Below are 10,729 nucleotides of genomic sequence, written 5' to 3'. Positions count from 1 at the left end.
CTTTGGCTAATGATGTCGTTCCTCGCCTCCTGTCCCCTTTAATTACCCGGTTAATTGTTATCGTCCGCAGAAAAGCCCTAAAATTTATCCGAGCTTGTGACTCGTCTGGCTGAAGAATAACGCTGAAGGTGAAATGCACTGCTGGAGGAAAGGAACAACAACAACACGGAAACGTGATGCGTGGAACAAAAGGACGCCCCACGGAATCGGATGTGGGAAAGTTTTCTGGAAAGAGTCTCCGGTGTCCAGTAACTTTCTGTTCAGTAACTTTCCTTACAACATCAGGACTGAGGAGCTACAGTATATAAAAAAAAAAAACTAGGCTTCTCTTTATAGCTGTTATAATATTAATGCATTGTGTTATATATTGTACGATATTATGGATAAATCATTGACATGTCTGTAGTCAATAAATAAATAAATAAATAAATAAACATTTAAAGGGATGTTTTTAATCAGTATAAAGAAACGTCTGATGTTGTGTCTGTGAGTCTGATCTAAAACGAGTCAGGACTCTGTTGTTCTTTCAGTGTGTTTTAGACCTTCGTCTTACACTGAAGTTTAGTGTTGAGGAGAAATCTGAGCTGCTTTTTAGATGAAGCAACACTCAGAGCGTCTCAGAGACCAGTAATGGGTTTGATATCAACATTTACTCTGAACATACAAACATCTGTGTGGAAGAAAAATGAACCGTTTTTTTTTTAGTTTTTATCTGGATCTGTTCTATAAATATATACAGTGATGCCTCGAGATACGAGTTTAATTGGTTCCGTGACTTTGCTCGTATCTCAAATCGCTCGTATCTCAAAGCAATTTTCCCCCTTTAAATGAATTGAAATCCCATTAATCCGTTCCAGCTCGCAAAATTCCACTCCAGATGTTTTGTTTATTTGTTCTGAATACGAAAAATGTTCAGTACCTGTATTTATAAATGACAAATATTGTATAAAAACATACAGTAATAAAAGAGAATGTTAAAAAAAATAAACTGGTTTTACTTTACGGAAGATTGAGGGAGGAGTAAACAGGAGGAGGAGTTAGGAGGAATTACACTTTCACTTTCGTTCACTTACTCACTACTGTACACTCTTAATGCTACTTTACACTTAAATGGAACTTAACTAAACTTCACTAAAATTAACGAACTTAACTGAAATTCTCTTAACTGAACTTAATTGCTACAATTTCTGTTTTCTTTACATTAATTTTGATTCATTTTCTTCATCGCTTTTCTCTTCACTTGTTTTTGCTTTTTTTGTCACTCTTTCCTCACTAACATCTGCCGGTCGCTTTAATAAAAACCTGTTTGGTCGGCATATCGGATGCGGTGTAGTCGCACAAGTTCAGATTTTTTAACGGATCCAACCCTTTAAACGGATCCGAAAATTACGGATTACTGGTTTTTAAAACCGCTGACATTTATCACGCCGCCATGTTGTTGATTCTTCTCCTATAAGGTTGTGACACACTGATTTATTCACAGAGATTCAAACACAAACCAAAAAAGAAATAAATGCTTAAATAGTTCAAAGAACCATGAAGCATGAAGCAGGATTAGCTCATTCTCAGGGTTCATGAATTTTAAAATCCAAATCAAATCAATAATAGCAAGCTGTTTTCACCAAAGGAGCACTTCCTGAGAGCTACAGATGGAAGTGTTGGTTGTAGTCTGATGAGACCAAAAATCCTCCTGGCTGTGAATATCAGATCTGATGAAAAGAAAAAGAAAAAATCTGATGGTTCAGGTGCCCAATTGAACATCAACGGTATTGTGGGTTCTATAACGGTGTTTTAAACAAAAACCTGGTTGCCTCTGCGAGGAGGTTACGTCTCAGTGGATTTTTTTAGTAAGATTTTAAGGAAGAAAAAAAAAAAAAACACATGAAAACCAGGACAGGATTTACAGCAACACATTTCAGATTTCACTGAAAGCAGCACAGAGATGTTCTCCATTTATGCAAATTAGGTACAATGCTGTAAAGTTCAAATCCGTAGCATTGGCTCGAATCGTAGTTTCCTCAAGCCCAATTACATTTTAATGCACAATAATGTAAAAAAATAACCATCGTTTCATAATTCAACCATAATTAGCTTAATGACAGAATGCTAATCTATAGCCGCGTTCACACTGCAAGTCTTAATGCTCAATTCGGATATTTTGCTCAGATCTGATTTTTTTGTTTGGCTGTTCACATTACCTTTTAAAATGTGGCCTATATCAGATACCAGTGTGAACTGTTTGCTGTTTCGAACTGACCCGCATGCGCAAACGAACAATAACAATGACGTCACACGCAGCACGCCGTCGTGCTAAAGTTGGCGAGGTTATGGAGGAAGTAAGCGTGTTCGCTTTTCTTTCTAAATGTTTGTGTAATGGCAGCACAGAGACGCAGTGTTTTGAAAATTTTCGGATGTCGAGGGCAACTTTTGATTATTTGATCCATTCTGTAGGCGTAGTCACGTTTGTGTGCGAACTCGCCGCCGCGTAATTGTGACGAATGTCGATGTAGATTGACGTAAAATTCGCATCAAATCCGCCTTGGTTGTTCACACTGCGGCCATTTTGGAAAAAATCAGATTTGGGTCTGATTCAGGACCACATATGGAAGTGGTCTGAATCTGATTTGAAAAAATCAGATCTGGGCTAGATTTGAGTGTACACACGACTCCTGAAGAAGTCTGACCTGGTCCCTTGACCCCAAATAAAATCAGATTTGGGCCACTTTTACCTGCAGTGTGAACGTGGCCTTAATGTAAAACTACGATGGCATAAAACCCAAGAAGTGTCATGTATACATGTATAACAGTCACACCTGTCACTCCATGATGGATCTTTCACCAGATATCAACTATAGTGGGTGCCAATACTTTTGGAACTACAAAAAAATGGCATTATATAAGAATATAAAAATATAATAAAACCCAAGCATAAAACCCAAAGAAGTGTCATGTACACACAATGTTGTATAAACCATATAGTGGGTTCTAGCTGGATAGACCACACCCACAAGCGATGACATCATCCGCCGGGGCTAATGCAAATGGAAAATATACATGTATAACAGTCAACAACTGTCACTCCATGATGGATCTTTCACCAGGTATCAACTATAGTGGGTGCCGATACTTTTGGAAGTACAAAAAATTGCATTATATAAGAATATAAAAATATATTACAATTATATTATGTCAAAAACTACGCTGAAGTCCTTTATGTTAACACTGCATATTTTACTCATGGCACAAAGTCGTTTCATAGAGTCGTTTCAAGTCGTTATAAAGGAGGGTGCCAATATTTATGAAATCAACCGTTTTTCTAAGGGGCATCTGGAAACTGCTGAACGTCTGAAGGTTTGCGGTTCCATCCATCTGTTTTATGTGTGTGACTTTCTGTTAAAAGGTTTTAAAACACTCTGGCTGGACATTAGTTGGTTTAATTCGCTGTAGAACTGAAATGTATTTACTTTGTAGAACTCTGTAGAGACCTTTAGAGAAGAACAGGGTTGAGATGCGACAGTCGACTCGGGAAAATCTGATACGTCTGCGATTATCTCTCCGTCTCCTCTGAATATCAGCCCGAGGGTGTAATATTCCTGTCAAACACTGACGCATGGAAATGACAGATGATGAAGGTTTTTAAAACAATTTTTTCTTACTTTCAGCTTTCATGCACTGACAGACATATTAGCATCTGTTGCATGTTTTCAACTAAAAAGTGACATTTTTATTATGTAAAATATACTGAAGCTTTTCTGTAAAAACCGATATATAACTCAGCCAAATAAATCCGCATCAGGTCTCTACGCGTGTCTTATTTGTTGTCTTATGCTTTAAGGGTTAATTTAATTACGCTTGCTTCCTTTAAGGAAAGGCTTTGTTAAAAAATCGTCAGCTTTGTGTTATTAAACTTCAAACTCGCTCTGAACAAACAAATGAACAACCTGACACTCCAAAAAAAACAGCTTCTACTCAGGAACTAGATTTGTAAAGTTCGTCGTGACAAACTTTGATGTTGGCTTTGACGAGGCAAGGATTCGCAAAGGCCGGTGCTTTTTGGAGGCGAGTGGACATATGGGTCAGTGTTACTTTTGGAGGCAAGTGGACAGAAAGATGGGTGTGAAAAGGGTGAAAGAAGGGTGCCAAAACATTTGGAGGCAAGTGGAGACGAGCATGTGACGTCATCCTAATACTCCTGAGGAAGTTCCCTCTTTGGTTTGATATGTCACATGTTCATTGTGTTAATTTTTGATTTTCACATGACATCACCTGACGTCACGTGACGTCATCAGAATACACGTGAGGAAGTTCCTCTCATTGTTCTGAGTGTTTTGATATGTCACATGTCCATGTTGTAAAAAGTTTTTTGATTTTGCATATTTTGGGGGCGGGGCTGTGGCACAATCTGAAGGCCAGTCGGTACACCAATTTAAAAGTTTGTTCAGAGTATCACCCTAAAGGAGCTGGCCGAGTTTGTTATATAGTTATAAACCTCCAAAGTCTATAATGGGAGTCTATGGGGGAAAAGGCCATTTTGAGACCCGGTACCGGAAGTACCGGTACTCAGATCGCTTAGAAAAGTAATAGCAACAAAATTCAGACCAGCGTCTACAACATATCCGAATTGGGTGCATGTGGCTCGAAAGCCCTAGGCCGCATTAAATTTTATAAATTTTTGTCTAAGCTTAAATAGGAAAACAGAATGTTGGCTTCTTCAAAGCGACATAATAAAAGACCAAACAACAGATTAGCATTAGCACATTAGCATTGTAGCATTCTCACTTCTGTTATAGCAGCTATAAACAGTTGTTCTCTCATCACCCTCAGGTCTTCTCCAAGGCTTCTTAAAGTCATAAACATGTTTCATTTGGAGATCTAAATGGTTCTCATGGTCTTAAAAGGGTTCTACGTAGAGAGCTAAAGGTTCTTATGCTTCTAAAAGTGTTTTATTAGCATCCTTAAAGGGTCCTTATGCTTATAAATGTGTATCTGGAGACCTAAAGGGTTCTTACTGACAGAACTAATGCCTCTTTTCCACCAAGGTAGTTTGAGTGCTGGTTCGGAGCCTAATTTAGAACCAGTTCTTTCTTTTTCGACAGCCAAAGCACTGGCTCTGAACCAGGAAAAGTGGTTCTTAAGTAGCACCAAAACGTTGCTGGTCTACACTTAAGAACCGCTTGCGTCAGGGGCTGTGGGCGGGGCTGGAGGCGGGGCTACTGTTAGCGATTTATGTGATAATGTACCTTAAGTATACTAATGTTTCACACACTTTTACTTTACCGCAATATGATCAATTATCAGCACACATGATAGTAAGTAGCTACATGCTAAGGCTAACTTTTTTCGGTGTTAATGATAAAATAACGTTATGTACTTTCTCGATAACAACCTCCGTTTATACAGATTACATGGAGCTGCACGTACACGTCGGATTCGCCGCGTTTGGGTGTTAATGTAGGTTCACAAAGCCATGAGCATTAACAGTAAAGCAACATCCGACATTGTTGATGTGTTTGTGTTTGTGTTTGTCGCTGCTGCGCTAACGTTGCTGTGTAACGTGACACGTATACAGTGACGTCAGACTCGGCTCTGTGATGCTCTCTAACCGATGGGAAGGCAAACCGGTTCTTAGAAGGTTCACCAGTGGAACCAACTTTGAACCAGCACCAGTGCTAGCTCTGAACCAGCACCCGGGTCTTTCTGGTGGAAAAGGGGTATCAGGGTTCTTGTAGTCCTAAACGGGTTCTATTTGGAGGTGTAAAGGGTTCACAATAGGGTTCTGCTCTAGAAAATGTTACTCTAGAAAGTTTAAAAATCCCTTTTTTAACCTTTTATTTCTGAATTTCTGTGAGTTATTTGGCAGAATGCGTTCGAACGCCTTTGTTTTCGCTCTCTGATTAGCAACGTGATTAGCAAAGTGACATCATGGGATATTCAAAAAATAAAAAAGCTGAATAGAAACAGTGCATTTCAAGACGACTGGAAGGGTTTCGTAAGTGTTTATTCTTCAGAGCGAAAGCACAGCGCTAGTAAAAAACAAAAAAAAATGAAAAAGTGAAGTTAAATGATTGTGTGGATTTTAGAGCAATGAAAGAAACTTTAACGGTGTAGAATTAAAAGGTTGTCGTTATTTATTCATGTTGGATGCAGAGATTTTATGTAACTGGACCAGTTTTCGTCGAATCATTGTTTTTTTTTTTTTTTTTTTTTAACCACCACCAGTCCTTTGTGTGGAAAAAAGATCCATTTTACTCGTTTAATTTCACCCTCTTTTACTGATCTTCTCCTCTTTTCTGTAATTCTGTTGGTAGCGATTCATTACGACTCATCAATACTCATTTCCATTTGGACCAGTGTATATTTCTCACCATCGATTCTGACAGCGATAGGTTGTCAGTGGCAAAAAAAAAAAAAAAAAGAAGAAAATTAGAGTTCGTTTCAAAAAGGAATTATTAAAGGATCAGGAGTCAAGCGTGGAGAGAAATGATGAAGGACGTAAGAAGATCGAGTGAAGGGTAAAAAATGGCAGCGTAAGCAAACACACACACACGCGCACACGCACACACACACACACACGCCTGAATTCATACAAGCAAGCGACAAGGTTCACACTCCGCCGTCGTCAGTCATCAATGCAGCAGTAAATAAATCTCCTGCTCTTCTTATTAACCTCTGATTCGATAAAATGTAAACAGTGTCATTTAGAATCTATTAATTCTTTATTTATAAATTCATTATTTCAGCTAATATCACAAATTTCTCAACACCACAATGAGGCACAATATTTAATACTGGATTTTTTTTTTTTACATGTTTCTGTCTTTAATGAAACAGACTAAGTCTAAGACCGTAAGATGGTTAAGTTCTGTATAGGAGGTGTAATAGTGTCACGGTGCTCTAAAAAAGAAACAGAAAGTAAAATCGATGCTAATTAAAAGAGAGCCAGGGGTTAAAGGGGCTGAGAAAGAGGGGCTGAGAAAGCTGTAAAGAGTGTAAACCTAAAGAACTAAAGAACTAAAAAACAAAAGCTTAATAAAGTATATGTTTAGCAAATTATACATGTTAGGAGTTTTTATGTAATAAATTATTTAAATTTATTCTTTATTATTTTATTGACTACAATGTAAAAATCAGATCTATAGAAAAAACCTAAATAATTACATATATATATATATATATATATATATATATATATATATATATATATATATATATATATATATTATCATTTTTTTTTACATTTTAAATTTACTTGAATTTTTTTTTATTTACTTTATTTTTTTATTGTAATTCTGATATAAGGTAGAGCTAAAAACTATACATATATATATATATATATATATATATATATATATATATATATATATATATATATATATATGTATAGTTTTTAGCTAAATTTTGACACAAAATTTTGACACAAAAGAAAGAATATTTTTTTCTGCCACACTGCATTTTTGCAATAGCAGATAACTTTTTTTGATCAAACCTTCACTAACCAATACAACACTATTTTATTTTTTGATATAAAAAAACCCCACAAAAATACCAAAAATGGTTTAATGTTTTTCCTAATAATCATTTTGATATTTAAGTCAAAATCATTGAAATGCATTACGATAATAACCCTGCTAATAACCCTGATATTCATTTTATTTATATGTTAAAAACATAATTCAGGAATTATTTATATATTAATTATTAATTAAGTATTAATTAATTCATTAATATTCAGTTTTGCCTTCACTATTATTTGCTGAAAACTTAAACTAAAATCACAGCCGTTTTTCCTTAATATTTGAATTTGCATAAACAGTCAAATGAATAAATGAATTATAAAATAAACATTAAGGAAATGATGTCACTTTGTCGCTTGCTGGTGTGAACGCAGACTGGAACATTATACAGAGTTTAGAAGTCAAGAAACCAACAATAAAGTTCGTACAACGATGTTGACATCCGAATGTCATGCACACGTCTTTGTCCCTTAATTAAGTATGTACACACACACACACACACACACACACACACACACACACACAGTCAGTGTGAAAGTGTTCGTGACCCTCCGTCTTCATGCTGAGGTTGTAAACAAGACTGCTGTGTGTTCAACCAACAAGAAATCTCATACGAGGGTCATCACAAAGTCCTCACAAGATCGTTAAATAGCACGGAAAAAAAATATGAATAAAATCCCTTCTTTTCTTTTTTTTGTTTTTTTATTCTGACGGCAATGAAGATGAAGAAGAGTACCAGTGAAAATCCAGGAGGTTCTCCTCCATCCTGCTCGCTAAGTTTACGGATCGTTTATTCCTGCCGGATAAAAAATGGACGAGAACAAAATGCACAAAAGGCACCAATGAAAACGTCCACGTCCACGTCCAAGCTGTCCTTCACGAGTCGGTTTCACAAAGCTCTAACGGAGAAGCTCCTAAAAAAATGGCAGGCGATTAAAAGATTTTTTTTTTTTGTCATTGCAAAAATCTGTCTCGATCATTATAATACAAAAGGATTCTGGGAAACGACGACTCGCTCGTTCGCATCTCTGACGCGCTCCTACAATCCGAACGAAAGGAAACGGACGAAGTGTAAGGCGTTGTATGATGCCATGGAAAAAAATCTTTACAGGAACCCTGTTACATTTGATGAAGTAGGAATAGAAGTCCGTTTAGTGAATTGTGGGAACGTCTCCGATCCAGGCTCGAGGAAGCGGTCTGGGACACACGTATTCGTTCTGAAAAGGAAAAAAAAATATGATTAGCACATAGCTAATAGCACCGAAGCTCCAGGTGTTTCCTCACACCAACACATTTCTGCAGTGAAATGAATTCTGTTCAGGTTAATTACTGTGTCCAAGTGCAAGCATGCATGGTCGAGTTTGATTAAACAGGATGATGGGACGCGTGAAATGAACTCCCGAGAAGAAGAAGCGCTCTACAAGGCCATGCTTGTCTGAGATCGCTTTTTAAGATAAAAATTAAAATGCAGGTGAACGAATGAAGCGTTTCGATCTGGACAGAGTGACCTTGCCATTGTGAGCACTTTATCTTAAATAGATTACATAAAATCTCTCCTGAATACCAATTTGCCTGCATTTGGGTTCTCCTTAATGTTTTTCAGACCACACAGGCTCTAAAGCCTGGTTTACAAAAGCACCACCTTCTATAGTGGACATTGGTTGTTCTAACCATCTCTTAGCCTCATCTCACCTTCCAAAACTTACCGGACAGAGTAAAAGGACGCTTTTGTTACAACGGGAACGTGTTGGATGTAGCGGCGCTCACGTGGTGCTGCAGTTTACCGGCTTTATTCATTCATCAAAGCTTGTACATGACATCAGATTTGGAAAGCTTGGAATTTTCTGGACACCCAAAACCTCAGCCTGATTTGCATACAGTATATTACACTTTATTTATTCACAACAGTAATAAAGTTCCACCATTAATCCTTATTGATATACAGGTGCATCTCAGTAGATTAGAATGTCGTGGAATATAAATGTATATAAATGCAGTAAACACAGACTGAAGTAGTTTAAGTCTTTGGTTCTTTTAACTGTTTAATTCAATTCATTCAAGGTTCTGGAGTCTCCTGACCTCAATATCATTGAGCCACTTTGGGGAGATCTCAGACATGCAGTTTGTGCAAGAAATGTACAGGAACTGGAGGCATTTTGCAAAAAAACCCAAAAAAAAACAAAAAAAAAACAGGCAGCTAAGAGAATTAAGAATTAAGGACCTCATGTACAATTATTACAAAAGTCTGCATGTGTCATGATTCAGCCCGGACTTTTGGCCATGTGCTTTTGTTGTTCTTCGTCACGTGTCTGCCCCGCCTTTGTCTGCTCCTCCCTGTCACCACACCTGCTCCTTATTGTCATCATTGTCTGTATTGTATTTAAGTTAGCCGCGTTGCTGAGTGCAGCGCGGATCATTAGTTACGTTTCCCCTCGTCATGTCTAGTCCTTGTTAAATGTTGTCATTCGTATTGTTTCAGTTATTGTCATTTCTGTCTATGTCTTATTTGTTTATTAAACCCCCCTCTTTTGAAGCTATCCTGCGTACGGGTCTGTCTCCTTCCGTCCCCGGATGTGACAGAATGATCCGCCCTAAAACCCAGCAGACCCAGCAGGATAGCTTCCAGCTCGGACCGGCTTTTTATCCTCCTCTTCCCCTGGACTGTTCCGCCAGTCCTTTTTTCTTTTTTCGGTGACATCGCTCCGCCCTTTTTCCGGTGAGGGACGCCGCTCCACTTTCGGTTCTGTCCGAAGCGGTCGTCGCCTCACTTCCTTCGCGGAGGATGTCACCAAACTGTTTTTGCTCCTTTTTTGTTTTTTGGTGCCCTGCGGCATCGCCCCGCCTTTTTTTTCAGTGAAGGACGTCGCTCCAGTTCCGGTTCCGTCCGAGGAGGGCGTCGCTTCACTTCTTCCGCGGGGGGTGCTGCAGGCCCAGGGCGATGGACCTTCCCACCCTCCCACCCTTGGTCATCAGGACGTGAGCTGGCTGCGGTGTGTCGGGGTTGCGTTCGGCCCTTCAGCTCGGCTGTGGATATCGCTCGGCCCTTCAGCTCGGCTGTGACGTCATTCGGCCCTTCAGCTCGGCTGAGGATATCGCTCGGCCCTTCAGCTTGGCCATGGAAGTCGCGTGGCCCTTCTGCTCGGCTGAGGACGTCGCTCGGCCCTTCTGCTCGGCTGTGGACGTCGTTCGGCCCCTCTGCTCGGCTGAGGACGTCG

At 38.7% G+C, this 10,729-nt stretch overlaps 1 protein-coding gene across 1 annotated transcript in view; it reads right to left on the bottom strand.

The window, feature by feature from the left end:
• Positions 1–7,838: 7,838 nt before the first annotated feature.
• lrrtm4l1 (leucine rich repeat transmembrane neuronal 4 like 1) overlaps positions 7,839–10,729 on the bottom strand; it is a 54,786-nt gene continuing 51,895 nt past the window's right edge. Inside the window, exon 3 of the mRNA XM_060896038.1 lies at positions 7,839–8,731. Within this exon, the coding sequence (XP_060752021.1) occupies positions 8,666–8,731 (66 nt within the window). The 3' untranslated portion in view covers positions 7,839–8,665. The remainder of the gene's footprint in view (positions 8,732–10,729) is intronic.

The sequence above is a fragment of the Tachysurus vachellii genome, chromosome 20 (assembly GCF_030014155.1).
Source record: "Tachysurus vachellii isolate PV-2020 chromosome 20, HZAU_Pvac_v1, whole genome shotgun sequence".
NCBI classification, from domain to species: Eukaryota; Metazoa; Chordata; class Actinopteri; order Siluriformes; family Bagridae; genus Tachysurus; species Tachysurus vachellii.
This window is presented reverse-complemented; position numbering and strand designations above follow the sequence as displayed.